Source organism: Nyctibius grandis, chromosome 8, assembly GCF_013368605.1.
Source record: "Nyctibius grandis isolate bNycGra1 chromosome 8, bNycGra1.pri, whole genome shotgun sequence".
NCBI lineage: Eukaryota > Metazoa > Chordata > Aves > Nyctibiiformes > Nyctibiidae > Nyctibius > Nyctibius grandis.
Window position 1 is genome coordinate 2,386,695 of NC_090665.1, and position 26,678 is coordinate 2,413,372.

General features: G+C 37.6%; 1 protein-coding gene across 1 annotated transcript in view; it reads left to right on the forward strand.

Moving 5' to 3' along the window:
• Window positions 1–26,678, forward strand: part of SMC4 (structural maintenance of chromosomes 4) — a 37,351-nt gene that overhangs the window by 7,357 nt on the left and 3,316 nt on the right. Inside the window, exons 6-21 of the mRNA XM_068406039.1 lie at window positions 10,863–11,027; window positions 12,022–12,149; window positions 12,675–12,815; window positions 13,707–13,857; window positions 14,555–14,719; window positions 15,865–16,098; window positions 16,681–16,866; window positions 18,165–18,326; window positions 18,838–19,063; window positions 19,160–19,239; window positions 21,391–21,543; window positions 21,684–21,810; window positions 22,771–22,960; window positions 23,891–24,035; window positions 25,055–25,228; window positions 26,350–26,532. Of these exons, the coding sequence (XP_068262140.1) occupies window positions 10,863–11,027; window positions 12,022–12,149; window positions 12,675–12,815; window positions 13,707–13,857; window positions 14,555–14,719; window positions 15,865–16,098; window positions 16,681–16,866; window positions 18,165–18,326; window positions 18,838–19,063; window positions 19,160–19,239; window positions 21,391–21,543; window positions 21,684–21,810; window positions 22,771–22,960; window positions 23,891–24,035; window positions 25,055–25,228; window positions 26,350–26,532 (2,610 nt within the window). The remainder of the gene's footprint in view (window positions 1–10,862; window positions 11,028–12,021; window positions 12,150–12,674; window positions 12,816–13,706; window positions 13,858–14,554; window positions 14,720–15,864; window positions 16,099–16,680; window positions 16,867–18,164; window positions 18,327–18,837; window positions 19,064–19,159; window positions 19,240–21,390; window positions 21,544–21,683; window positions 21,811–22,770; window positions 22,961–23,890; window positions 24,036–25,054; window positions 25,229–26,349; window positions 26,533–26,678) is intronic.

The following is a 26,678-nucleotide window of genomic DNA, read 5'->3' on the forward strand; positions in this document are numbered from 1 at the left end:
ATAATTATTTCACTACTATTACTAACAGGTCCCAAATCTCCTCTGAAGGATCATGGCCTAGAAAATTAGTGAACAGTGGGAGCCTCCCAAGGTCTGAAACCTTTCTATAGAGTTTATTTTAGGCCTGTTTTTGTCAAAGGAGCCTCCAGTTCCCCTCTAAAAAAAAAAAAAAAAAATTCTAGATAGGTCGCTGTGCTTGCTTCACTTCCTCAAGCCCTTTTGTGCAGTCCTTTTTTACAGTTACACCCACAAAAAGAGGATATATCTGTTCTGAAGTCTCCATGCCAATTAATTATTCCCTCTACCACTTTATTCCTGTATTTTCTGTTTCAAGATGAAGTGAGAAGTACCTCCAGCAAAACAACTGTAGTTAGTAAATACACTCTTTTTTTCTATGATGTTGTTCTTAAATATCATTTTAGCAAAATTTCTAAAGAATTATCAAGATAAAGCTAGGTAGGAATTATGGTGCAGAGATGTCTAAAGCTCAGTGTTCGAGAACGTGCCTGAGAGAAGGGGAGGGGAACATTGGGGAGGGAGTATTGCTAAGCTTTTAAAATTGATTTTTTTTTTTTTCTCCCAAATGTGGTTTGTTTTCTTCTCCCATAATGGTTCCCCAGGAAGTTATCAATGAGGAGAACACACCTTTTCCTAAAAGCTAGTTTCGTGCTTTCTACCTGTACAATGGGAAATAAAAGGGAGGTATAACCAACATTAAGGCATAAAGCAATGGTTCCCACCATTATTTTTTTCTTTCATTCCACCAGACTCTTCGTGGGTAACGTATTATGAACAGCAGAGGAAAGGCTAAAGGCTGAATTTGCTTTTCTCTTGTTATAGCTAAACTAATATAGACTACCCTAAGTTTAACTTGATATCAAGTCAGAGTACTTTGTCATTTAAAATAAGTTATAAATGTCTTTGATTTTTGACTATGTCAATAGGGTGCAATTAAAATATTTCACTTGTAATGTGTATTTTGGGCAAAAATGTTAATTATGGATTATCAAACGCTGGCTTTGGTGTGTGGCAGAGTATTCACTAGTTAGTAATAAAGAAAAAGTTGTAAGAGAACATATCCTACACATAGTAACAAAACTTTGAGATACTTGATTATATCTTGCTAGTGTATTTAGCATTACTCAGTGGAAAATATTTGCTTTTTAGAAGACTGCTTTATTTTTTTGGTTTCTTCTTCTCACTTCACCCCCTATTTTGCAGTCTTTTTTCTGACACAGAAGATTTTGGTGCCTTTTGGGATAAAAATTTGGAAGCTTAGGCCAGACTGAATTTTGTAGAAGTTGGGTAGGGTGTGTTACGGGTACTTCTGCTGCCATACTGAAATTATTAAAATCCAAATACTGATGACTTCTGTGAGTAACATTACAAAAAAACACCTGTGGAAAAACAGAATATGTGAGACTACTTGAGTAGTTTTAGAAGTATTACAAATTCATGCCTGAACTAGCTAGTTGAAAAAAAAAATCTTGTTTAAAAATGGTTCTGGTTACAATGGGATATTGCTAACACTTAACAGGAGTTTGTCATTTTTGTGATCCCCAAGTTCTAACCCCACACATTTCATGTTTTTAATAAATTGCTACATGCTTTTAGTACTCTAGAAATAGACAACTGTTCAGAGCATTTTTAATGAGCTTGCTACAGCCTGAAACTGCAACAGGAAAAAATGCATCTTGTCCCTTAAAAAAAAAAAATATGCTCAGCACTGTGCTAAAATCTAGCATCTTGCTGCTATTTTTCTGTCTTCCACACCTAATGCCTCAGCTTCAGTAACTTGTGTATAGTAAAGAACAACAAATAAAATTACTGAGCTTTTCTCAAAGACTTCCTTGGAACATTGGTGTATATATACAGAAAACTCGTGTGGGTTCTGTGCTCTGATCGGGCTGGGCAGAACTCAGAAGGCAGGTAAGTGTGTTTGCTGATGCTCAATAGGGACTCTGCTGAAGAGGGTAACCTTGAAGCCAGAAAAAAGTATCAGCTTCTTTGTCCTTGCTGGTCTGCCTTTAAGGACTTATGAAATAAGTGGGGAGCATTTGAAGGACTGTCAGGTTTGCACATCCCGGGGTGGGCATGTCTGGGGAGCAAAGCAGACTGGCTCTGCACAGCAACCATTAACGCCTGCTGACATTGGCTTTTGCAGTCTTCCAAGGTAAGAGAGGTATAGTCGATAGAAACTTTTTAGAAGGAAAGTGGGAGTTTCACAGGTAACTCCCCTTCAGTGACTTTGCAAATGTTGTGGAAATCATAATAAATGGCACAAGACTTTGAATTAATTTTGTACTAAGACAGTAGACTTCTGTGGCTTGATTTCGATTTACTTTAGAAGCTACTTTCAAACAAATGGAAACTGTTTTAAGTAAATTTTGTACTAATTACAGTAGTATTTCACTTAAATGTATTTGATAGACTTAATTAAAATATTCTCATGTAATCTTAAGCAAGTATAAACAACTACATATGTGTATATGTATGTATTTTTGTTACTGATTGGAACGCCATTTTGTAACGTACTAATTCTTATCCTATGGCAAAATTATTTTGCCAGAAAGGAAGTTTAGTCAAGTTTTTCACCTGCTGCTTTGTGGAAATAACGTAGGAGTCGCTCTTTCAGTGTGTTGGAGAGGAAATGAGGGAGAGCAGATTTCCTTCTTGCTTTGAGATAAGCCAGAAGTTCCCAGTTGTTGAGGTCTGCTTTCCTAATGAGGCACACCAACATCTGAGCTACAGCCTGAAAAGCTCTACGGGGTTTATAAATGGAGATCTATGCTGCCAGCATTGGTGGTGAAGAGAGGTTTGTTCTAGAAAGGTCAAGGCCAGCTGAGCTAAGTGGTAGGAAGAATTAAGGCAAGTGTGATAACATAATTAAGTAAAAACAGATTCTTTGAATAAAATCTTACGTAAAAATAGAAGCCTCACACTGATTCATAGAGTACAGAATGAATTTCACTGACTGTTTAAATACTCTGCTTTATGCTGAAGTGAATACAGCACAGCCTAAGATATGCTAATAGTCTGTGTGCAGTTTCAGAATTAATTCTCTTACATTATCAGAAAACTTAGGTTGGCAATTCATATGATTTTTATTTTGCCAATTGCAACTTAACATTGTAACCAATGTTTATTAAGCTTTCTTCAGAAAAATAGGGAAACATAGAGAGTGGAGAAAAGCACTTTTCTAGAGGCAGTGTGTAATTAAGAGTGATCAATTAAATAGTTTAATTAGACCATACCAATAATCTTAAGTCAAACGTTGTAGGTTGAGTTTGACAATAACTGACTTGGATTCCAAAGTGACTCTAGATTTGCACTCAATTTGTATTCTTGTATTAAATACAAGAATGTCCTTAAGGAAGCTTCTAAAATTAGACAGATGTGCAAACAGCTTGACAAAGGCTACTCTTAAATTATTTCCAGAATGCAGAATAGTAGTCTTGTGCAAACAACTGAGTGTTGTATAACAGGCTTAGTCAAAGTTTTTCCTCATCTTTGGACAGTCGTGGCCTTGTAGATGTGTGTGTGCATTTATTACTTGACTTTCTTGATTTCCCACCTAGCTTATAGCACTTCTCTTGGAAGGCAGAGCATGAAGTTGAGTATTTGATGCTTTCTCCCCTCCTGTGTATTTGCCATCTGGTAAAATTGAAGGGTAGAAATGAGGTATGACTGCAAGCAGTAAGGAATAGCAGTAATAACATGGAATTGGGGAAAAAAGACCTGTTGTGGCTTACAAGAGCTATGTTACAGTCATGTTTCCAGGAGAAGAATAACGTTACAGGAATATTGGTTATCTATGTGCACAGCTTTCAAGGCCCATGTATGTAGAATTAGAATTATAGTCAAAACTTTACATGAAGAGGGGAGTATGGGCACACTGTCAAAATAAAGTCAAATTGAAACTACCAGTATGGAAAATTGAAGATACGCAAATTTAGCACTTATTTTTGTATTCCTTACTGTACTTCTGCTTAAAAAGTGAGAGCTATCATTTTGATAAAGCAAAAAAAAAGAGTGAAGTGTGAGCACTGTCACGCTAGTCCAATATAAGAAAAATAAAAAATGGGAGAGGGGTTGAAAACAGTGCCAGTAGCATACAGGGAAATGGAAGGATTCATCTCACATTGCTGCCTGGTGGCTTATATAAGATAAAAACACAGTTTGGGTGCCTTTATATTATTAAGGAACTGATTACACAAAATATCCACGACAAATAATTTTGTGAGGCAACAGGTGCAGTAACTAAGAATTATACAACTTCTAAGCTAGCACTTATCAAGTGATACGACAGGTTGATATTCATTACTATTTTTCCTCTGATTTTACTCCTGATTGACTTTTGCAGCAGTTACAAGTTCTGTCGGACAGACAGGTGGAAGTGGAGCTGCCTAAGAAAAGACCCTGACCCTTATTAGTAGTCATTTAGTATTAGTGCTAGTTCTAATGTCAATGTTCAGAAGTTGGATAGAAGACCAAGGAAGGAAAACCAGTAATTGGTATTTCCCAAATTTTGGATTTTCTGTCTTTTAAATCTCTGTGGAAAAATACATTTATAGTAAACATTCTCAATGTTCTAATGTGGCTTCTCCTTCAAGCAAGTCCACGGTGCCACTGTTTTCATTCTCCTGGCAGAAGCCATTGCTCTTCCTTTTGATGATGCTAAGAAGTTGTGTGTGCTGTATTTTCAACTCCTGTAGCTGGCTGGTGAAATACGTGCAAAAACTTGTCCACATGCCCCTTGCTCTGGGAGAAATGCTTCACTGTTTGAAAGAAATTGAAATCTAGCTGTGTTCCATAAAACAAGATTAAAAATTATAAACTTTTCAATTATTTTATTGAGAAGTTTGCCTTATGCCAGGTCAGTTCTGTCTAGCCTTCCATATTAAAAAGTTAAGAAAAGAATTGAAATTGGGCTATAATTTGGATTGATCAAGATTTGATTTTTCATTCAATAGGATGAACAATAACAGATTTTGCCTACAGCTACTACAATCCTTCACAAAACTGAGTTAGAGGTGGCTGTTACAACTGCAAGTACTGTGTTCTCAGCATCTGAACTGTTTGCTTCTGTTCAGTGCTTAAAGGACAAGTTCCACTGATCACCTGTTGCATATAAAGAAAATCCTCTTGTTTCCAAGTTCAGTATGGTCTGGGTTTTCCTAATAACTCAGCCCGTTTTAGGGAACAAACGTTCATGCTTAAACCATTTTCCTCTAAATCTTTTTTCATACATGCATATAATAATAATACTCTGTCACAAACCTCACAAGACTGTTAATTTTGTGATGCTTGAGAAAGTTAAATGATGTTCTGACCACGGTCTACATTTGCATATCACTTGAATGAAACAGAATTATGTAATATTGTAAAGTTGTAAACTGTAATTAATTTTATCAGTTAATTTAGTAAGCAAATCGAACACACATATTGACAGTATTAAGAAGTTACAAGCTTATTGTAATTGTGCTGTAACAAGTGTTATGCTCTGGATTACAGGATAGCCTGCTGATACCCACCCATCACTCAAAGATTTTTGGACTCAGTAACAAAACTTCCTTTTATGGGTGTTTAAAAAGCCTTAAAAACTAGTATGTTACCAAAAGTATGCCACCATTACACTGAAACTAATAAAATATTGTTCTGAATTAAAAAAAAAAAAGCAGTGATTGCCTTAAAAATACCAAATATTATAGCCCTAGTCATCATATCTAAAGTTTTGTGATAGTTTAATGTAATATTGAAACAAAATTATCTGGTTTGACCCTTTGGAAGTTCCACAAAGGGTTCAGAAGATTTCTTGTGTTCTACTTGTGACAGCTGAAGTGGGAAACTAAGACAAATAGGATGTCCTGCTCCCTAACATAATGCCTCACTGGGTTTCTCAGCCATGTGTAATAACACAGAAGGTTTTTCCAATATCTAGTATTGCATCTTCTAGGCAGTGTTTTCTCTAAAACTATTCCTCATGAGCGAAACTGAATGTAAATTTACATTCAGTTAGATGTTACATTACTCCACTTCAGAATTTGACTGGTGCTGAAGAGCTCCACTACCAAAAACCCCTTCAAAAACTAACACACAACAACTGCAACAGAAAATTCCCCTCAAAAACCACCCAAACTACCCAGTACTCTCCCCCCACCCTGAGTGCAGTACATTTCCATCTACTGGATTCCAAGCTACAAAATTCCCTTGTTACAATATATATTTTAATGTGCCCATGCTTTACTGTGCTTCAAAAGTGTTCTTGATGTGTGAGGTTTAATACTCAAAAGTTAGTCCAGTCTGTTAGGTTGTATAGGATCATGCTCATTTATCCCAAAGGTTTCAGCGCTTTATTTTAAAGCTTCAGATTAAGACATGGGAAATTATGTCACAACCCAAAATCCTGGAAAATTGTTTTTACCTACTCGCTGCGGCAATTATTCTGTGGGATGAAGAGTTTTAGGGTTGCTGTTGGTAATCTTTCAATGTCAAAGGCTTTTTGTTAGCCCTGTCTCGTTTCATAGCAGAATTTTAAAGTGGAATCTGAAGGCTGTATTCGGAACCTCCATCGTTCCAGCACTGTCACAGACTGAACTACTGCTGTGCACGGCACAAGTGACCAGCGACTGCAGTTTATCACCAGTTGAGGCTGGTTGATGTCAGTATTGGGATTAGTGCATTGGGACTTCTGAGCTTTGCAATTAGTGCTTCAGCCCACAGACTCGATCTACAGGAAGGCTGCTGGGATGGGGTGCCACTGTCTGCCAAGAGCAACAACCAGGAGTTATCTGCAGAAGTGAATAGTATCCTGTGTAAAGACTAGTGGTAAGAGTTGCAGAAAGGCAGCTTGATGAGTAGGTCAAGATTCCCTTTATCAAGCAATTTGATAACCTTGTTTAAAATTCAAATCTATATGCCAGAAAACATTGGATAAACTCAGATTAAAAGCTTTTAATCTGCTCTTTTCAGAAATGAATGTGTAATTTTAGAGAAAATAGTAGTTCTAAGGAACAAGTTAATAGTTTAGGCATTGTCCCACCTTTTGAGGGCTACGTGGGAGGTAAAATTCTTGCCCTTCACAAAGTTGGGCTAGGAAGTTACACGCAGCAATGGATTGTGGCCATCTAAGTCAGCTGCTAGTCTTAATGAGAGTTTTGGTCTAACATGAACACAGAAGAGTGTGTGTGCAACATGGAAGCTGAAATCTGATTAATTCTGTCTATAATGTCTTACATTAAATGTACAGTGTTCCTAATATTGCTAGGATGCACATGTAACTTCTACTGAAAGACACAGAGCTCAAAATAGGTAGACCCTTGACTCGGCAGCCTCATAACATTAAATAGCGATCGATCATGCTGATGATTTCATGCTGCTTCACCCTGTGCTCATGCTGACCCTCTCAGAGTCTCCTCAGCTGAGCCATTGGTTTCAAATGGTTCATTTTGTTATGAGCAATTCTTAACTGGTTTTTGAAGGCTGTTACAATTTATTTAAAGCTTTTCTTCTTATGCACAATAGAAATTTAAATTTAGAAAGTATCTTAAACGTCACGGCACTGAGATAATTCACCTCCTCAAGAGTCTGGCTATGCAAAGAAAGGTGGGATCTCCAGCTTCCAAGTTCCTTTAAGTATTCCTCATATTTTTCACTGGAGGAATTCAAATGGCTTTCAATTGGAATGGCTCTTGCCCTTTTTTTATAACTTTGTAGCCTGCTGTCAAGCAAGGTTTCTCATTATTTACCAGAGCTGTCAGTTAACTTTCTTGCTTAGAGATTTCTAATTTTCTTAGAAATTAGAAATTCTCTTTTCTAATTCTCTATTAGAATGGACCAATAACTCTTTTCTGGTAATGAAAGCTGAGGCATTCTGTAGAAGCTGTTCTCTAGATGTATGTTCATTCTGCAGTGTTTGAGTTGGCCTCTGTTACTAGTGATGTACCAGCACCCCAGTGATACCTTCAGTGTGACGTAGAAGACTTCACCCACAATGCAGAAACTGAAATGGGGTTTGTAGTTCCCTGTAGAGTTCTTGCACTGACTGTAGAGCCTTCTCAAGATACTCAGTGGAGATTTGATGCTTTTTCATACAGTGATTACTCTTGTGGATGTTTTGTTCTTTGTTAGCTGTCTGCCAGTGTCACCAGTGTCTTAGTGTTGACATCCATTTTGATTGTCTTCTCAACTAAACAGAGGATTGACTTTTTTTTTTTGACTTTTTTTTTTTTTCTTTCCACATTGCTCCCTCTCCTGTCATGGATTCATGCCTGTGAGCTAGAGTGTGACCCAGAGGAAGACAACTGAGACAAATAATTGAGAGATTTCCTGGTGGTCTGTTCTGAGACTTCTTAGATTTAGGTGTGACAGCTACGTTAAGCATGCCCAAGCATGTTTTCTTTTCAACAAATGTCTGCTTGCTGCCGCCTTAGTTTCACTTTCAGAAATGCTGTCTGTATTTCGAAAGATCTTTTACTAAATAAACAAGCAAGGTTGTAATATTTTTTTTTTACATAATTAAATAATGGGTCAAGTAATAAACACAGTTAAAAAGTTAGGGATCAGTTAATGTGACTATCAAGTTTTAACAGAATACAGAGTTGTAAAATGTTTCTCCCCTGTTAATCATTGTCATGACTACTTGCAAGAAGAGCAGGTACAACTTTTTCAGTCTCCTTTATCCATTAAAATAGCTGGAAGCCTTTTTGTTTCTTAATATGTTAACTATAGGGGTGGGCTAAACAGATTTCTTAATATATTAACTTGGTAAATAATATAAATATTAAATAATACTTTTATTATTCAGTTATTCTTTATATATTCTAAATGTTTTAATTTTTACCTTTGATAAGAAAAGAATCCAAGAATTTAAGTAGGTAAGATGAAGAATATGTAATTCTAAAATTGCTCGCCTACGGTGAAGTGGAGGAATTGCACATAAAATTGGCAATAGCCAGCCTGGCAAGTTCAATCCATGTGCATTATCTCCTCACCAGTAGTAAGTTCGCTTCAGCTTTTCAAAACCTTATTGGATGTACAGCCTAAAGTGAAGTCACCAGTAATTCCTGGTCATAGGGTGATGTATTTATTTACCATGTAGACAACCAACCCCCCGATTTCTTAATTTATGAGGTTATAGAATTATATACAACTGGATTAAATTTCATTAGTAATTTACTATATCATTAAACATATTGTAGTTACATTCCATTAGTGAGCTATGGAGAACCCTCACAACTACGTTCTCATCTTTCTTACGTGGTTGTGACTTAAAGGTGGTTAATTATACTTAGCCAGATCATAAAAAAACATTGACTTACATTCCTTGCTCATGCATAATTCCTGTGCTCACGTTAAATCCAGGGTAGTTTTGTGGTCTACAGCAGCACCTAACTGGAGGGATATATGTGCTATAAAATATTTTAAAATGTATATAAAAATTTTATATAATACATATAAAATCTTAAGGCTTGATGCTGAGCACCTGAATTAAGTATCTTTTCTGTGATTGTTTTTTCTTGGATGTACACAGAGGAAATGCTTTAATGCAAGAAGAAACAAAATAGAGATTTATGACATTTCCACAGAAATTTAGGTTACACAGTTTCCTGCCCATGAGCAGTGTCTCGCCGACAGCTGGTTTTTGGTAAAGAAGTCATAGTTTTGTGGGAAGGGAGCAAATGTGTAACTGGAATTGTATATAGTACAGCTGCAGTTATTAGAAAACTATATTTTCACTCTGGATATAGACTTAGGCTTGGTTTACGGACATAGCTCAGATACTGGAATATAAATTTTATTTTGGTTTGGTTTTAAATCTTGTCAGTTCTAAAATTAAATTAAAAACTTTAATTTAGCTTATTATTTAATGTGTTTAAAAATCTGTCCCAAAGGCCAATACTGGTACTCTGCAGTATTTGCTATCTGTTTTACTAATAAGTTGTCTCTTGTCATGCACCTACTGTCCAGGTTTTTGAAGGGTGAATAGCTTTTACTCTCTCTTCTCTTTATTTAATTTTTGCAGCATTTATCACATCTGTTCTTGCTCCAGATACCATTTTAATGTGTATATTCAATTTCTTCTGATACATGACCATGTAATTTACAAAATATAATCTGTATTTTGAAACATTTGGTGCTACTGTCCTAAGCATAAAATGTTGATAGTAGTTTTTTTAATTGGCTAATGATAGCATCAGTAAAATAAAGTCCTTGTCACTGTCTCAGTTTAATTTTTCCTAGTTCTTATTTTTAAAAAAATCAAATTATTGTTACTATTCAGCTTAATTTAAAGTTAATACTGCACATAAAGGAAAATTAAATGAAGGAAGCCTAATAATTAAGAATGTTTTTCTTTTTCCAACAAGGAATTCTCAGTTGTATGAATTACAAGTCCGGTTCATCCATCAGACGTGATTTTATGGACCTTCTGTTTTCTACAGAGAACCCTTCAGGGACTTCAGTGCTGATGAAGCTACCTTAAGACTATTGGGTGCTACATGACCTAGAGGGCATGCTTTATTCTCTTCTTTTTTTAGGTTGGGGAAATACATTTTGACCTTTAGAGACATGAAGCAATGTTTAGACCTGAATGCTGGCTTCAGAAGAGATGCTGGTTTTCATGCACGTCGCCACCATGCACTCCTTGGAGGAAATGTCTTCATTTTGATCTTTGTTTTCCCAAAGATATTCCTTCTCTGAACAGTCAGTTTTGATTGCTGTGTTATTTTGTTCTTTTTTTTAATGCTAGAATATGGTCACACACCTGCATTCCAAAGATGTTTGTATTTTTTCAGAATACTCTTTCCCCCACAAAAAAAAAAAACAGTAAGAAAAGAAAACATCAACTTTTCTTTTCCAAGGGGGAAGTTGAGCAGATCGCAATGATGAAACCAAAAGGCCAGACTGAACACGACGAAGGCATGCTTGAATACTTAGAAGACTTAATAGGATCTGCACGACTAAAAGATCCTATCCAAACTCTGTGTCGCAGAGTAGAGATTTTAAACGAACAGAGAGGAGAAAAGGTGAGTTTCAGAAAGTTTTGTTTGAATTATAAATAAAAAATATAAACTTGCAATGTTTCATTGTTGGATTTTTTAGTTAATGTAAAGACTTAGTAAAAATTTGGCACTACAGGAGTAGAAGTACAGAGAAATTTTGAGGTATCTTTATTGCATCTGCTGTTTCAATTATAAAAGAAAAGGGCAGTCAGCATCAGTCGCCCTTCTTTAAAAACTTGGTTTAAACACCACAGGTTTGAATGCTTGAGTTGGAACTTTTACCTGCTGACCACTCTGATCAGATCTGTGTGCGTTAAATGCTTCGCAGACTGAATAGAGAGAAGCAGATTATCATCGAATACACCCAGCCAGGGCTTTTTGTCTTCCTCCTATTGCTAAATAGCAAAGAGAAGTAGCAGGGAAACTCTTCATAAGCTAAGAAAAGGGGAGAGGGAGAGGTGATGCACGCACACCTGTATGAGGAGGCTTAAAAATACAGGCAATGAGTTGTGACTTGAGCTATGTAGATCTGTTGCAGAACTTGCTTTCATGACATTTTATTTATGCATTGAGTTCTAAAAGTACTAAATAATATCAAAGTTCTTTTTATTTGATGTGTCCTTGGTAAATCCTAATATGTTGCAGATTTTTAAAGGCTGGGAAGGAAAATGAAAGACATGTAGTTGCAGGAATTAACTTAAAAGGGGGTAGTCTAAAGGCTGAAATATAGCAAATAACACATATGGACTGTCTGTATGTAACTCCTCTTTCTCACCTACATTTTCCTTGATTTGCTTGAGCTCTTCCTAGCATCTGTAGGATCCCTTTTTAGTTTTAAGTTACTGTTTGAATTGCCCTAAAAGCTTGCAGTGCTAAATTGCCTTGCGGAGTTAATTGTTGCAGACCCTCTCTCCAGGGGACACGTGTGCTAAAAAGGGTCAGGGTTTTTTTTTTCCTCATGGTTTATTCTTCTGTAGAACTGGCAGTAAAGTCAGCTCTGACTCTCTGTCTTGTCCAGTTAAATAGAGTTAAAATGGTGGAAAAAGAAAAGGATGCCTTGGAAGCGGACAGGAATAAAGCCATTGAATTTCTTTGTTTGGAAAACAAAATGTTTAAAGAAAAGAATCACATCTGTCAATACTATATGTAAGTACTTCTCTAAAGTTTTGATGTGGTTTTAATGTGATGGTGGTGGTGTAAAACTCTGCTTCCATATCTCTAATTGGAACTATTTTGCATTTCTTAACAGCAGTATTGGTCCTTCAAAATTAGTTGAATAGCGTGTGGAAAATAAAGTCTATTTTCATAAAAACCTTATAAAAACCCCCAAAACAACAACAACAAAAAACCCAAAACACCACCAACAAAAAAAGGAAACCAGAAACCTTCTTGCCAGTTTATACAAAGTAGTCTGGCAAATTAATCTTTTACAGCTTCATACATAAATTGAGAAAGTAGATCACTTAAAGGCTATTTTTCATCTGAAGTGTCTAAGTTGTCAGATTTCCTTGCTGTTTTGTATTGAATTGGCAAGGTTACTCAATAATGGATATTAGGATTTAATATTTTACATAATCACTTTGTTATACTTAAGATTGGAAATACATGTTCATTATGAATGTCAGCTGTATGGAAAAAAGTGGAGGGTTTGTTTTGTTTTTTTTTTCCTAGCTATGACCTAAAGAAACGAATAAATGATATGGAAACGCAGAAAGAAAAAATTAATGAAGAAACAAAAGATATTAATGAGAAGAGTAGTAAACTTGCAGATGAAATGAAAACCAAGAATAAAGCTTTGAAAGAAATTGAAAAGTAAGTACTTCAGGTATAGTCGTAAGGTCAGAGGACTGTGGTTTGTGTGTTCTGTGTATGTGGGGAGAGTTAGCAGGATTTTCAGAAAAAGCTGTGGTATTGCAGTGGGGGAACACTGAGAAAGCAGAAGTCTACAGGAGTTGCAGGGGAAGATGATCAAACACAGGGAGCACAGCCGGGTTTTTCAGTAGTTCTTCCACCAAAACCGTAAATTATCTGATGAGCAGAGTCACTTGTGGTATCTAAACATTCCCTGGCATGGATTAAACGATCTTTTGCACAAAAATAAATTATAAAAATTTCTCATTGGTTTGATTTGGTTCTGCAGGTTGCTCCTCTTGGAGAAATTTGGGTAATATTCACAATTACAATAAGAAGAGGTCTGGTTTGTCATGGATTTTAAAGTACATACTTTTTATATTGACTACGAAAAATAATTGGGAGACTTTCAAGTTTTTAGACATACAACCATGATACTTAGGATACTAAGTATTTTTCTTTGGTTTCTTTATTAACCTCTTATGCATAAATTGTGTTTCCCTAAAACCGATTTGTCTGGGTGCTAATCTCCAGTCCAACTGCAATATTCACCTTCTCATCCTCTGAGATCGTAGTAACGTATTTGTAAGAGATGTGAATTATAAATTCTAACAAAGAAAAAATAACATTACTGAAAATGTGTTTGATATTGCTTTGTTAGTTGATCTTTTGCTGATGAAACATCACTTCCCCGGGGAAAATATTACGAATATAGCAGGTATTGGATGTTGTTTTTCACAAAAACTGTTGTATTGGTTTAAATTCTATATGTTTACTTATTAAGCTAAGCTTTACTGACATTATCTTTATAGGGTATGGAATAGATTAATATTTCTTTTTTTTTCCCTTTAGGAAACTCAATAAAATTACAAAATTTGTAGAGGAAAATAAAGAAAAATTTACTCAGTTGGATTTGCAGGATGTTAAAGTAAGGGAAAATCTAAAACATGCCAAAAGCAAGGCTAAAAAGCTGGAGAAGCAACTTCAAAAGGACAAAGAAAAGGTAGTGTGAACTGCACCTTGATTTACTTAAAGAAATGTAATAGGTTGCTCTAGATGAGAACATCTTTGTGCAGCTGGGATAAAACAGCAAAGGACACCAATTGTACTTCGTGCAACAAAGAAGATGGAAAAATGGGTTTTAAAATTTTTTTAATCAGCTATTTTATGTCATTTTAAAAAAAATTTTTAGGTCTCATGGCTTGAGAAGCACCTTTTTATCACATTTCTTGAGATTACAGGAATGTTGTGTGTTCTCATAGTTATTACCTTTTCAAAACATTTTTTTCTTGTTTCCATAGTTAATTTAGTTAATTTAATGGATATATTTTACCAAGTTGGTTCTTGCCAGCTGTTATAGATCTTAAATCACCCTCTGGATCAAGACTGGCCTTCGGAAAGTAGGTATTTAAGAGTGAAGCCTTATTGTCATGCAAAGACTTGAGTTTCTATGTGTACAGCTGTGTTCTTTTACTGCTGTGGCTTCTCTCTGCACGGGCTCTAGAACCCAACAAACCTTGCAGATAAAACCCTGGCCTCCTGCTAGAGCCACGGTGTATCTTATCCTACGAAAACACGTCAGCTTCCTTAGGGCTTACGCTGCCCTTGACTTCCACATAGCACTTGGAAGGCAGGCTTTAAAGATAGGGCAAAACTGGTTTGTTTCAGGGGGAGAAGTTAAAAATCTTTTCCTTGTGTAGGTAGAAGAGTTGAAAAATGTACCTTGCAATAGTGAAAAAGCCATCAGCGACGCAACAGCTAAGAAAAAGCTTCTTGAAAAGACAAAAGAGAAGGAAGAAGAAAAACTCAAGCAGGTTATGGATAGCCTGAAGAAAGAAACACGAGGACTTCAGGAAGAAAAAGAGGTTTGAAGTGGTTTGACTGAGCACACTGACTGTATTAACTGATGTACAGCTTTTATGCTTATGAATGAAACGATCACAAGATAGCTGTAAAAGGCTATTTTATATGACAAATACACTGTTTCATGTGTTAGTTCAATGGAGTCTAACTGGGAAATTAATTTTGAATTTCTAATCAGACCTAAATCGTTCTCAATAAGTTGTCTGCTTTTTATAGTGATCATGTCACTTTTTATAGTGATCATCCCGGGCAACTAGCGATAGGACAAGAGGACACAGCCTCAAGCTTCGCCAGGGGAGGGTCAGGTTGGACATTAGGAAGCATTTCTTCTCAGCAAGGGTCATTAGCCATTGGAAGGGGCTGCCCAGGGAGGGGGTGGAGTCACCATCTCTGGAGGGGTTTAAGAAAAGACTGGCCATGGCACTTAGTGCCATGGTCTAGTTGCCATGGTGGTGTCAGGGCAATGGTTGGACTCGATGAGCCCAGAGGGCTCTTCCAACCTGATTGATTCTGTGATTCTGTGATTCTATGTGTCAAGTATATCATTCATGTATGTATATTAAATAATTCTACACTTCCATTATTTGAACACACTTCAATTTTCTCCCATCAAAATGTTTAAGCCGATGTGTTGCTTAAATAAATAAACAGATTTTGAAATGCTGTGTTCTGAGCCTTTCACCCAGCTGTAATCTGTCTTTGAATTAACAGACAACTACTATAACACTTGGTTGTTGATATTAGCTGTTCAATTACTAAACACCTGGAGGCTGGAAATTTATCCTGTAAATCTGGGGGATTTTTTTCTGTACTTGAAAACATGGTTTCTCCGTTTGATCTGTAATTTAGCTCAATGCGTTGGGCTCTTCCCAGCTTTAAGTTGAGAAAATGATACAAAGCTTGTATGGAAATGTTCTCTGATAATTCCCTGATGTTCTTTCTAATTATGAAAAATGCCTTATTTAATTTCCATACACAATATGTTAATAAATTAAGAAATACTTGTTCTTCTAGATAACTGTTTTCTGCTGAGAGGAGAACTAGTAAAAGAACATGCCTGTTTCCTCTTTTCCTTTTATACAGCGTGATTGATGTGATAAATCCCACAGTTGTCTGTTTCTGGTTGTAACATTGTCCCTTTTCCCAGAGCAAAGAGCAAGAGCTGCTGGAGTTCAACAAAGCCGTGAACGAAGCGCGTTCAAAGATGGATGTAGCCCAGTCAGAGCTTGATCTCTATCTCAGCCGTCATAACACTGCTGTGGCTCAGTTCAATCAGGCAAAGGAGGCTCTGAGGAGTACTGCAGAAACTCTTAAGGAAAGGAAAGCTGCTATCAAAGACATAGATACAAAATTACCCCGAGCTGAACAGGAGTTGAAGGAGGTGAGACTTGACTTTCACATATAATTTCTTTGAGTTACAACACAATGTTGCAACGTACAAACCAAAGCTGCTCTTTTCTTTTTAGCAGTAATCGTGGTGAAAATAAAGGAAAATCTGTCTGCAGGAAAATAACATTTAAAAACTATATTCTAATACTTGGTTAACCGGTGGAGTGTTTGATTTCAAACTTATTTTGGGTTAAGAAAATGTTAACATTAAGCACTGAAATTAAATCCTACATATCCCTGTAAGGGAATCAGTTTAAATATCATAACGAGACATGTTAAAATGAATAAATGCCTGTGTTTCTGAGCCGCCTTTGGATTTCACTTGCTCCTCTCTCATTCCCCAAAGAAAACAAAATCCCACTACCTTGTCCTAAGCCTGATTCATGAATTCATAAGCTTGTCATATTTGTATCAAAGTGTACTAAATACTAGCCAAAGCATATCCAAATACCAGCCATTCTGCTGCTAAATGTTTGCTACTTCAGTGGCTGGTTTCATTGCCTACACAATCATGAATCCCTGAATACAGTCGTTTTTGTGAGGCTGAGGTAAATGTCTGTCTTTTAACCACTAGAAAGAGAAGGAGCTTGAGAAGCTGGGAAGAGAAGAATCAGGTGCTAAGAATCTCCTTCGAAATCTGCGTCAAAAAGTAGAAGAAGCCAAAAGTTCTTTAGCACTATGTCGCAGCCGAGGAAAAGTGCTTGAGGCTCTGCTTCAGCAGAAGAAATCTGGAAATATCTGTGGACTGTATGGAAGACTGGTAAAAAAGTCTATTATACTTTTAAACTTTATAGGAACAGAGTGGTGTTTCTGTAACTGAGTGAAATGTAGAATTCCTCACTTCTCTGGTGCTATGAATTCGGACAGCAGAGTTGCTATAAATTAAAAAAAAATAAGATTGTTGAGGTTCCTCTACTCGTCACTAAAGAAAGTGTTGATTTAAAGTTCTGAAAATTTGCAGCTGAGGTAGAATTCTTCATTCCTTTTTTTACTAGCCCTGAACAATACATACATATCGGTGTAAATGTAAAAGTGCTATTGTTGTGTTCTGCAGTTTTCTTTTTTTTTTCCCCACCTGCTCATCCAAGGAGAATTCTCTCTGCTTCAGAAAAATCAGTTTATTTAGTGGATGTATATTTTAAAAATGTGTGTATAGATTTATTTCAAAAGGATAAAGCTCGAGCAGGAGCAGACCACTGTCTAGTACAGCTGGCATGTATTTTGTCTCCTGCTCTGTTATCACTTGCTGCAGAGAGGAGTGCGAGGTTAATCTGTTCTGGGATAACTCAGCTGTACGTGCTGTTTTTTTCTGCAGATACACAAGAATTTTTCAAAGATGATGAATACCCCTGTACCCATTTTTCAGACCAGTATGGCAGAAATATATGACTTGCTGGGTCCTGCCCAGCTGAGCAATGGTAGAACTATACACAGTTAAATGATTTTGCCTCAAGCTTGGCCAGGGGAGGTTCAGGTTGGACATTAGGAAGCATTTCTTCTCAGCAAGGGTCATTAGCCATTGGAAGGGGCTGCCCAGGGAGGTGGTGGAGTCACCATCTCTGGAGGGGTTTAAGAAAAGCCTGGACATGGCACTTAGTGCCCTGGTCTAGTTGCCATGGTGGTGTCAGGGCAATGGTTGGACTCGATGAGCCCAGAGGGCTCTTCCAACCTCATTGATTCTGTGGTTCTGTTAGGCCAGACTGCCTCGCTAAAATACTGGCATATAAAATTGAACAGTTGTCCACAGAAAATAAATCAACGCTACCACGTTGCTCTACCAGAAGCACCGCTTTTGAAGCTCTGAGTATATGAATTTCTACTATGGAAACAAGTACATTAGAAATACCTAAATAGCAGCGTGCAGGAGAAGACGTGTGGTATTAGAATTTGTAAAATAATGAAGGTTTAAGTTCTTTCACAGAAAATTGCTTTATAATTTGCTTTCATCTCATTTCACTTTGTGTAAAGTTTTGCCAGTTATTTCTTAATACCAAGACAAAAAAAAAACATTGATGCCAAACTAATCGGTGTACTTCTGCCTCCCCCCTCAATTATTAGGGAGACCTGGGAGCTATCAGTGAAAAGTACGACGTTGCTATTTCATCCTGCTGTGGTGCCTTAGACCACATCGTGGTTGACACGATCGATACCGCACAGGCATGTGTGAATTTCTTGAAGGCGACCGGAATTGGAGTCGCCACGTTCATAGCCCTGGACAAAGTAAGTACTAGCGCTTGTTGACTTACCCTAATGTGCACAGTGTTAGTACTGTATATGTATAATGTATTAATATGCATAAGTATGTATTATATATATAAAAATATATTAAGCTGTGTATGTGTTAATACAGGTAAAGCTAAAATATGAAATGTTTTAATAGGCTGTTGGTACCTTAGAATATTCTACTAGCGAATGGTAACGTTTACTTACAGAAATTACAAGGCTTTTTAGATACCTGTATGTGTACGACGAATGTTTGGTGTCTTATATTTAGATTTTTTTTAACAAATTAGAAAACTTAATAATCCAAGTAAACTATGAAAGAGAACAATGAGTTATGAGTGAGCTTTTAATTACACTGGAAGTAAGCAGAGATCCCCAGGGAAGGAAGCTTTACTGTTAATTGCAGTACAATTGGATTTACTTTAACGCCTTAACATACCTTAGAATAAATGAAATGACCTCATAAATTATCCTAAGGAATCTCTCATTTATTTACTTTTTTATGTAGATGGCTGTATGGGAAAAAAAAATTCAAAAAATCCCAACTCCTGAAAATACTCCTCGGTTGTTTGATCTGGTGAAAGTAGAGGACGAGAAGGTTCGCCTGGCGTTTTACTTCGCGTTGCGTGACACCCTAGTAGCTAAGAACTTGGAAGAAGCTACCAGAGTAGCATTCCAGAGAGATAAAAGATGGAGGGTGGTAACACTGCAAGGACAAATCATTGAGCAGTCAGGTATTTCAGTGCACACTTACAGTTATATTTTAAGCACTTTATAGGTGATGCCTAAGCACACTTAGCTCGCTGACTTCTTCTTGTCTCTTACTTTAGGAACAATGACTGGTGGTGGGGGTAAAATAATGAAGGGCAGAATGGGTTCCTCGGTCATAACGGATGTTTCAGAAGAAGAGGTTAGTGCATAATATTAATTAAAAGTGGAATTTCATCAAAGTTCCTTATGTTTTGGCAGATCGTACACATATATGCTATGTTCTTTTAAATCAGCGTGAGTAGTTAGCAATCTCTGATGCAAGATACATTAACAATGATTTATAAAGCTAAAGTTCACGAGGTTAGCGTAGATTATATTGCTCTTAAGTGCTTTTGTTCACAGCCCAGCTATCATATGCCTGTTATTTAATTTTTAGTCTCATAGTGCTGCCTTTGATAGCTTGGAAATTGATTGAAGGTAGGGATGGGAACACGGGAGATACTGGTCATAAGGAACCACTGAGCTGCAGAGCTCAGTGGTTTGTTTGACACACAAACGTCAGCAGCAAGAGATGGATTTACTCCTTCAGCTTATGTCCTTGTAAGATCTGTCAGGGAGTGGCAGAGCTTTCCTTCAAATTTGTATTTCAAGAATGTTTTGGAATATCAAGATACAGCTTGCTTTTTTTTCTGAATTCTTTTAGGGTTTAGTCTCTAGTTTTGCCCAGCATCTGCTGATCAACTTAAGTGACATCCAACATCAAAGGGTTAATACCTCTTCAGGAAGACAAGCGCCTCTGTGTAACTGTCACATAAACCATGGCTCCTGACATCAGTCCTCTCCCTACAGGAGAACAAACTTGTTCTTTAGGAATGAGAGCCATAAGCCAACACAAGGGTTGAATATTTGCTTACCCCTGAGGACACAAAACCAGCAGTTAGTATTTTTTAGGTGAAAATACTTTCAAATTGGAGAACTCCAAAATCAAACTCAACTTTAAGGCTCTATCTGATTTCTCTGCTGGAGGAGATAACTATGTCATCAGCTTTGCTGTCATTGCTGACATTTCTGCAAGTTTTCGTTTTTATCACTGAGAGGTTAAAATATATATCTGTTCTGTCATCTATCTGCTGTATTTACACCTTCACTTGGTGAAGTCCAAGGTCTGGAGGGTCTGACCTACGAGGAACGGCTGAGGGAGCTGGGGTTGTTTAGCCTGGAGAAGAGGAGGCTCAGAGGTGACCTTAGTGCAGTCTACAACTACCTGAAGGGAGGTTGTAGTGGAGGGGGAGTCGGCCTCTTCTCCCAGGCAACCAGCGATAGGACAAGAGGACACAGCCTCAAGCTTGGCCAGGGGAGGTTCAGGTTGGACATTAGGAAGCATTTCTTCTCAGCAAGGGTCATTAGCCATTGGAAGGGGCTGCCCAGGGAGGTGGTGGAGTCACCATCTCTGGAGGGATTAAGAAAAGCCTGGACATGGCACTTAGTGCCCTGGTCTAGTTGCCATGGTGGTGTCAGGGCAATGGTTGGACTCGATGAGCCCAGAGGGCTCTTCCAACCTGGTTGATTCTGTAATTAAGAGACTTTGCTATTTCCTCTCTTCACACTTTAGATGTATTTATTGTTTGTTCTCTCCAAGAGACAGGCTTACGTACTGTTTTCTGTTTAGCCCCTGAGAGATACTGTGGCACCCGATAAAGGTCAGGAGCTATAACTTAATTTCTCCATTTTTAAGAGGTTTGGCTCTGTACCTGTCTGGCACAGTGAACAACTCCAGGTAGAACAAGTATATTCATATCCGTGCCTGTTGGACAGTTCTCTGTGTGTAAAACCAGAAGAGGGGCTGAGATCTGAAATGTATCCTTATTCCTTCGGCGCTTGAAGGTGAATTGCAAGACTCGGTCACTTCACCAGTTACTACGTGCTGAAGCTTGTCTTCCTAGCACCAGGTTACCACAAAAACCAACGAGCATCAAATCTTAACTACAGTAAAATTGCTCCAAGCTTCTGCTTGTGTGTTTTTTGGTTTCTGGTTTCACTACTCTGACTTCAGCCTTTCAAGCTTAATCTAGTTTTATTTCCTTAAAACAATTCTCCATCATGAGCTATTTTTCAAGGGCCTATTCAGCGTACTTTTTCTTATGCTTGCTACTCTTGGTTTTCACTATTCTAATGGATCTTCTCAGCAGTTAGCCTCCCTATTCTGCCCTGCTACAGCAAATTTTCAAGTTTTTATTCCACTTTCTTTTTGTATTTTAAGAGATCACAGACTGTCGAGCACACAAATGAGATCTTGCTGTGTTTTGTAGTGGCGACGCTAGGCAAATGATCATGTCTTGCTTTTGTGTAGGTCAATAAAATGGAATCTCAGCTGCAGAAGGATTCTAAAAGAGCAGCACAGTATGAAGAGAAGAAATTACAACTTGAGGAAGCCATAAGAAAACTGCGCCAAGATGTTCGGGAAATGAGAAACACCTTAGAAAAGTACACAGCAAGTATCCAGGTGAACAAGTTTATTACTGAGGCAGGATCTGGCTTCTCCATGCAGGGGGATAACTTCTCAGCCTCAGCTTAACATAGTCCTTGTTAGCGTCAAGGATCTTTTTAAAGTACAGGATTCTAACGTAGTTGTGTTTTCCGTAGAGTTTATCTGAACAAGAAATGCATCTAAAAACCCAAGTTAAGGAACTCGAAGCGAATGTAATTGCTGCTGCTCCGGAGAAAAACAAACAGAAGGAACTGGAAAAAGTCCTTAATAGTTATAAAAAAGGTACATTTTGTGGAGAGGGGATTATCAATCGCTTTCTCAATCACACCAAGGCTTGATGTTATAAATACCTTTTCTAACATTTCTACCAAATAATGAAGAGACACAAACCTGTGTTCTCCTCTGGAGAGACGCATGCCTTCTACCTTTCAAGTCTTTGCTTTACCCCTTCTGTCCCCAAAAGGAAATTATAAATCTGTAGCAAACTTAGTGTGGGATTTTTTTGTTTGTTTGTTTTGCACTTAGAACACTAAGGTACTGGCTTGTTTAATTTTTGAAAGGTTTTCAACTTACTAAGACAGTTTAGTTGAGTTTTAAGTATAAGCTAAACAAGGAAACTAATCTACCGTGGAGGCAGAGTGGGCTTGTCTTATCATTCATCATGTGTAGTAACTACACAGTAACACCAGCTACTGAGCAACAGTTAGTGGCCAGTTCTTACAATTTAGCCCCTTTGAGCATTTTCCCATTAAATAAATGCAAAGAATGAGCTTGAAATAGCTTCTTATGTACTATTTTGTGTATTTAAGTACTCTACATGCATTTAGTAATTCAATTAAAATTTTTGGTGGTTTACACCAAAAAAACTTTGGTAGTATAACAGCATCAGCATCTCTGGAGGGGTTTAAGAAAAGCCTGGACATGGCACTTAGTGCCCTGGTCTAGTTGCCATGGTGGTGTCAGGGCAATGGTTGGACTCGGTGATCCCAGAGGGTTCTTCCAACCTCATTGATTCTGGGATTCTGTGATCAGAAAGATGTGGGTAGTGTTTTTCTTTTTGCCACAATAAAAAGAAAAAAGGCACAAAAACCCCAAACATTTTTCACAGTATGTAGAAATACGTACATTTCTCAACACATTAATACTGCAGAGCTTTTTATCACTTAAATCTTGATGCATTGCAGCAGCCCGGTGTCCCCAGGGACAGCACAATGACCTTAACTCGATTTTGTTTATCGACAGATTATGATTGCGTTGCTGAGAAAGCTGATAAAATAGGCAACGAAGTGAAACGATTACATAACCTCATAATCGAGATCAATAGTCATAAACTTAAAGCCCAGCAAGACAAACTGGATAAGATCAACAAAGAAATAGATGACTGTACTTCAACTATTACCAAAGCCCAAGTGGCGGTCAAGACTGCGGACAGGTACAGTAGGCAGCGACGTGCTCGAGGGGAAAGCTTTGGGCTGTGATTGCATGTTGCTGTGATCCCTGTTTGATTCCTGTGTGATTCTGTGATTTCAGCTGGACCTTTTGGGGGGGGAAATCATCAGGCTAGAGGAGGTGCTTTTCACCTCTTCATGGCTAGAGAAAAACTGGAGGGAGAAGGTCATAACCTTTTTCTCTAAATTTACCTCAAACTGAGACTAGTTCTTAATTAAGAACCATAATCTTTGTTAATTAGCGTGCTTTACAGGCAAAGGATCAGAGACCTAGAAAGCTTAGTGAAACCTGACCAAGGAGTCACGCCAGCCTTCGAGGAGCTGTATCTGTTGGCATCAGTGCCTGCAGGACACTTGCTTGTTTTAAGTAGCTAAAAATCCTGTGCTCTTAAAATCTTAATTTTCAGTTGCATGTCTGATACTAAATGTTGCTTGTGCCAAGGAGGTAAAGGGAAACAAAAGGTTAAAAGTCACGTTTAATCAGCATTTTTCTGCTAATATTTGCCTATCCCTAAAATGCAATATTTCAGGATAAAGATTCAAAATAGCACTTAATCGCCATGCAGTGGAGCGGTTCAGATCTGAAGGGACTCATTTTATGAGTCAGGAAATAAAATGTGATGTATTTTTTATGTTAGCTTAACAATACTTAACGAATACTTAGAACAAATGTCAAAACTGTCTCTGAAAGAACAAATTAAGTCATTTAATGAGGCCTGTCTGCTGTATGTTAGGAAGACAACTTTGTTTGACTTGGATGTCTCAGGAGTGTGAGAGTTCATGCATAAATCAGCACTTCCTAGTTGGTTGTCAGTAGCTATTGAACAATCTTTGAAATAGAATTGTGGTTCTATATTATCTTATATCATATCCGCACTCATGTGAGGTATACAAACATCTCTGTGCCCCTTCAGAAACCTGAAAAAATCTGAGGAGTCTGTTCTTCGCACAGAGAAGGAAATTGAAGATAATGGGAAAGAAATTAAAACCTTAACAGAAGAGCTGACTACGCTAGAAGACAAAGCTACTCAGGTTATAAATGACTGCAGGCAAGCTGAAGTAAGTGTCACCTGCATTTCGGGTATTTCTTCATGGAGATTGCAGTCTGTGAAATAAATTTTAGATAATAGTTGTTGTGTCAGAGTTGTCCTAATGGCTGATGTCCTTAGACATTCCGGGCAGGCCTAGCAAGGGGCTGCATTAGCTGATAGTACCTTCATTTATTTAAAAAAACAAAAATAAAAACGACACAAAAAAATCTGCCTTGCCATTTAAGCCTCAGACTTGACAATGCTGATCTGAGTATCTTTTTTTCTCAGTTACTTTACTACTCATCCTCTAAAAATTCACACAGTGATAAAATGGCAAAAGAATGGTCCTTACTGTATCCCACAATGTATTGTGTGCACTCATATAAAATTAATAATTTTATTAATCTTTAATCAAAGTTGACCTTTAAATATAGACGCCGGGGGAAAAAATGAGGCTAAAACAGTCCTAGTAAGTGGTCTGGTCTTCAGGTAAAATCAGGATGAGGAGTTATATCCTGGTTATATCCTTCTATTCTTATGCAAGTTTTGGTGTACAACCACAGAGTGACATTCCACAGTGGTCAGGGAATGGGAATGGTGTATTTTTTTTTATACTTACCTGGAAATATATCTTGACCCAACTTTCTGAAGCTAAGAGAAAACTTACACCAAGTTTCCCCAAAGAAATGATTGGTTTTAAAACTCTTGTTTAAAAATAGATTTTATCCAGCTATGTGGGACTTCAGTCTCCCATGTAGATTTATGGATGAGAGAGACTGAAAACAACCAGGACAGCTGAAATTCTTCCAAATAAAGCTGTTTCTTTGAGACTCTCTTTCTCTAAAACTGCCTTTTAGCTTAAAACATCTGAGTTGTAGGACTCGTTTAATCCAGATCTGGAATGAAAACATAAACTGCAGCACATTTTCAGTCATTCCAGAATTCGGGGACCAGGTTAATTGATTGTGGAGAGTAAGCTCTGTGAATAATATCGTGAAAACAAATGTATAACCTGATTAATGCACTTGTTTGGTCGTTTCTGTGCAGGAAGCGTTGCCAGCAGTTCAGGAGGAGCATCGCTGTTTACTCCAGGAGATTAAAACTATCCAGGATGATGAACACACACTTCAAAAGGAAGCTCTTAATATTAAGCTGAAAATTGAACAAATTGATAGCCATATTTCTGCACACCAGTCAAAGATCAAGTACTGGCAAAAAGAGGTAGGGAAATTGTTTAGTTCCTAAAATTTGAACTGTAAGATCTCAAAACGTAGTTGGAAAACAGATAATTTACAGACAAGGTTATGGATGAGTTGTGAATTAAATGGTTTAGCTTTTCAACGTTTTTTTTTATTTATGAAAGAGCAGTAGGATAACTATAAGCGATGTAACACTATCTATGAGTAATTAATTAAATACATAGGCCATAAACAGCAACCAGGAGACTCCTTGTGCCTGCGCACCCTCTCTGTACCTACTAAAAAATGTTTTATAAAGGGTAGGCACCCTCACAGGTGAAGGAAGCAAAGAGGAGTAAGAGGTTGATAACTAAAACACAAGCTGTGTGTAACTGTGCTTTGTCCACTAAGCTGCTCTCTATAAAATGGCAAGACCCTTTCCTTGAAAGCGTTTCACTTAGAACTTGGTAGTCCACTTGGTACATCAAGTTGCCTCTCCCCAGTTATAGATAATTGGGGCAATAGGAATCCCATGAGGCCAGGAAGAAACTCTGTTCCTCAGAGGCTGCTGCTTGAACCAGCTCATGGAATAAATTGGAGCCAGTGGGAGCAAGGAATGCTCGGAGAAATGGCCAGTTAGGGGCCTGGAGCCCATAAAGTTACACTATCTTTATTATATGTCCTTTCTACTTCATATTTAAATCTTTAATAGAGGTAGGGATCCAGACCAGCAGGTGATCTTGCAGGGCAGGGTGCCCTTTATATATATCCTCATTAATTTGAGGATAATGAGGGTGGCTGCCCAGCAAGCAAAGCTGCTGTCAGAAACTTGGACACGCAAAGCATTAAGTATATACTCGTTAAAGTTCTATGGCATCAGGAGAGGGGATTTCCTCATTATCTGTTACTGCTCCTACTACAGAGAAATATCTCCTTGGTAAGAATAACGTGTATAATTTTCAGGAACAGAATAATAGGATAAAAGGATATTTGTTGTCTTTTTCCCATTGTATTTTTAAAGGGAGTTATGTGAAGAACCTTTGAGTGTTTTGAGATCAGAAGCTCCGGTCTGTACTAATACAGAAAATGTTTATTTTAGAAACGTGTTCACGTGATAACTAATGTGATCTTTCAAGATTTCTAGTAACTGGTTTTGAATTTCAGATGTCAAAATTATCACTGCACCCCATTGAAGATAAACCACCTGAAGAACTTCCAGTACTAAGTGAAGAAGAGCTTGAGGCTATCAAGGATCCCGATGTTATCACTAACCAGATAGCTCTCCTGGAGGCCCAGTGTCATGAGATGAAGCCCAACCTTGGTGCTATTGCAGAATACAAGACGAAGGTAAGCTTCATGGCTGTCGTGGAGCGGCAGGATTCCTCTGGTATTGCCTTGGCTGGTGGTGAGATAGTACAGCACGCCCCTCATCTGAGGTGAGAGCTGTGTGAACGGCTTTGCTGTTCTCCAGCACCTGAATCAGTGCAGAATTC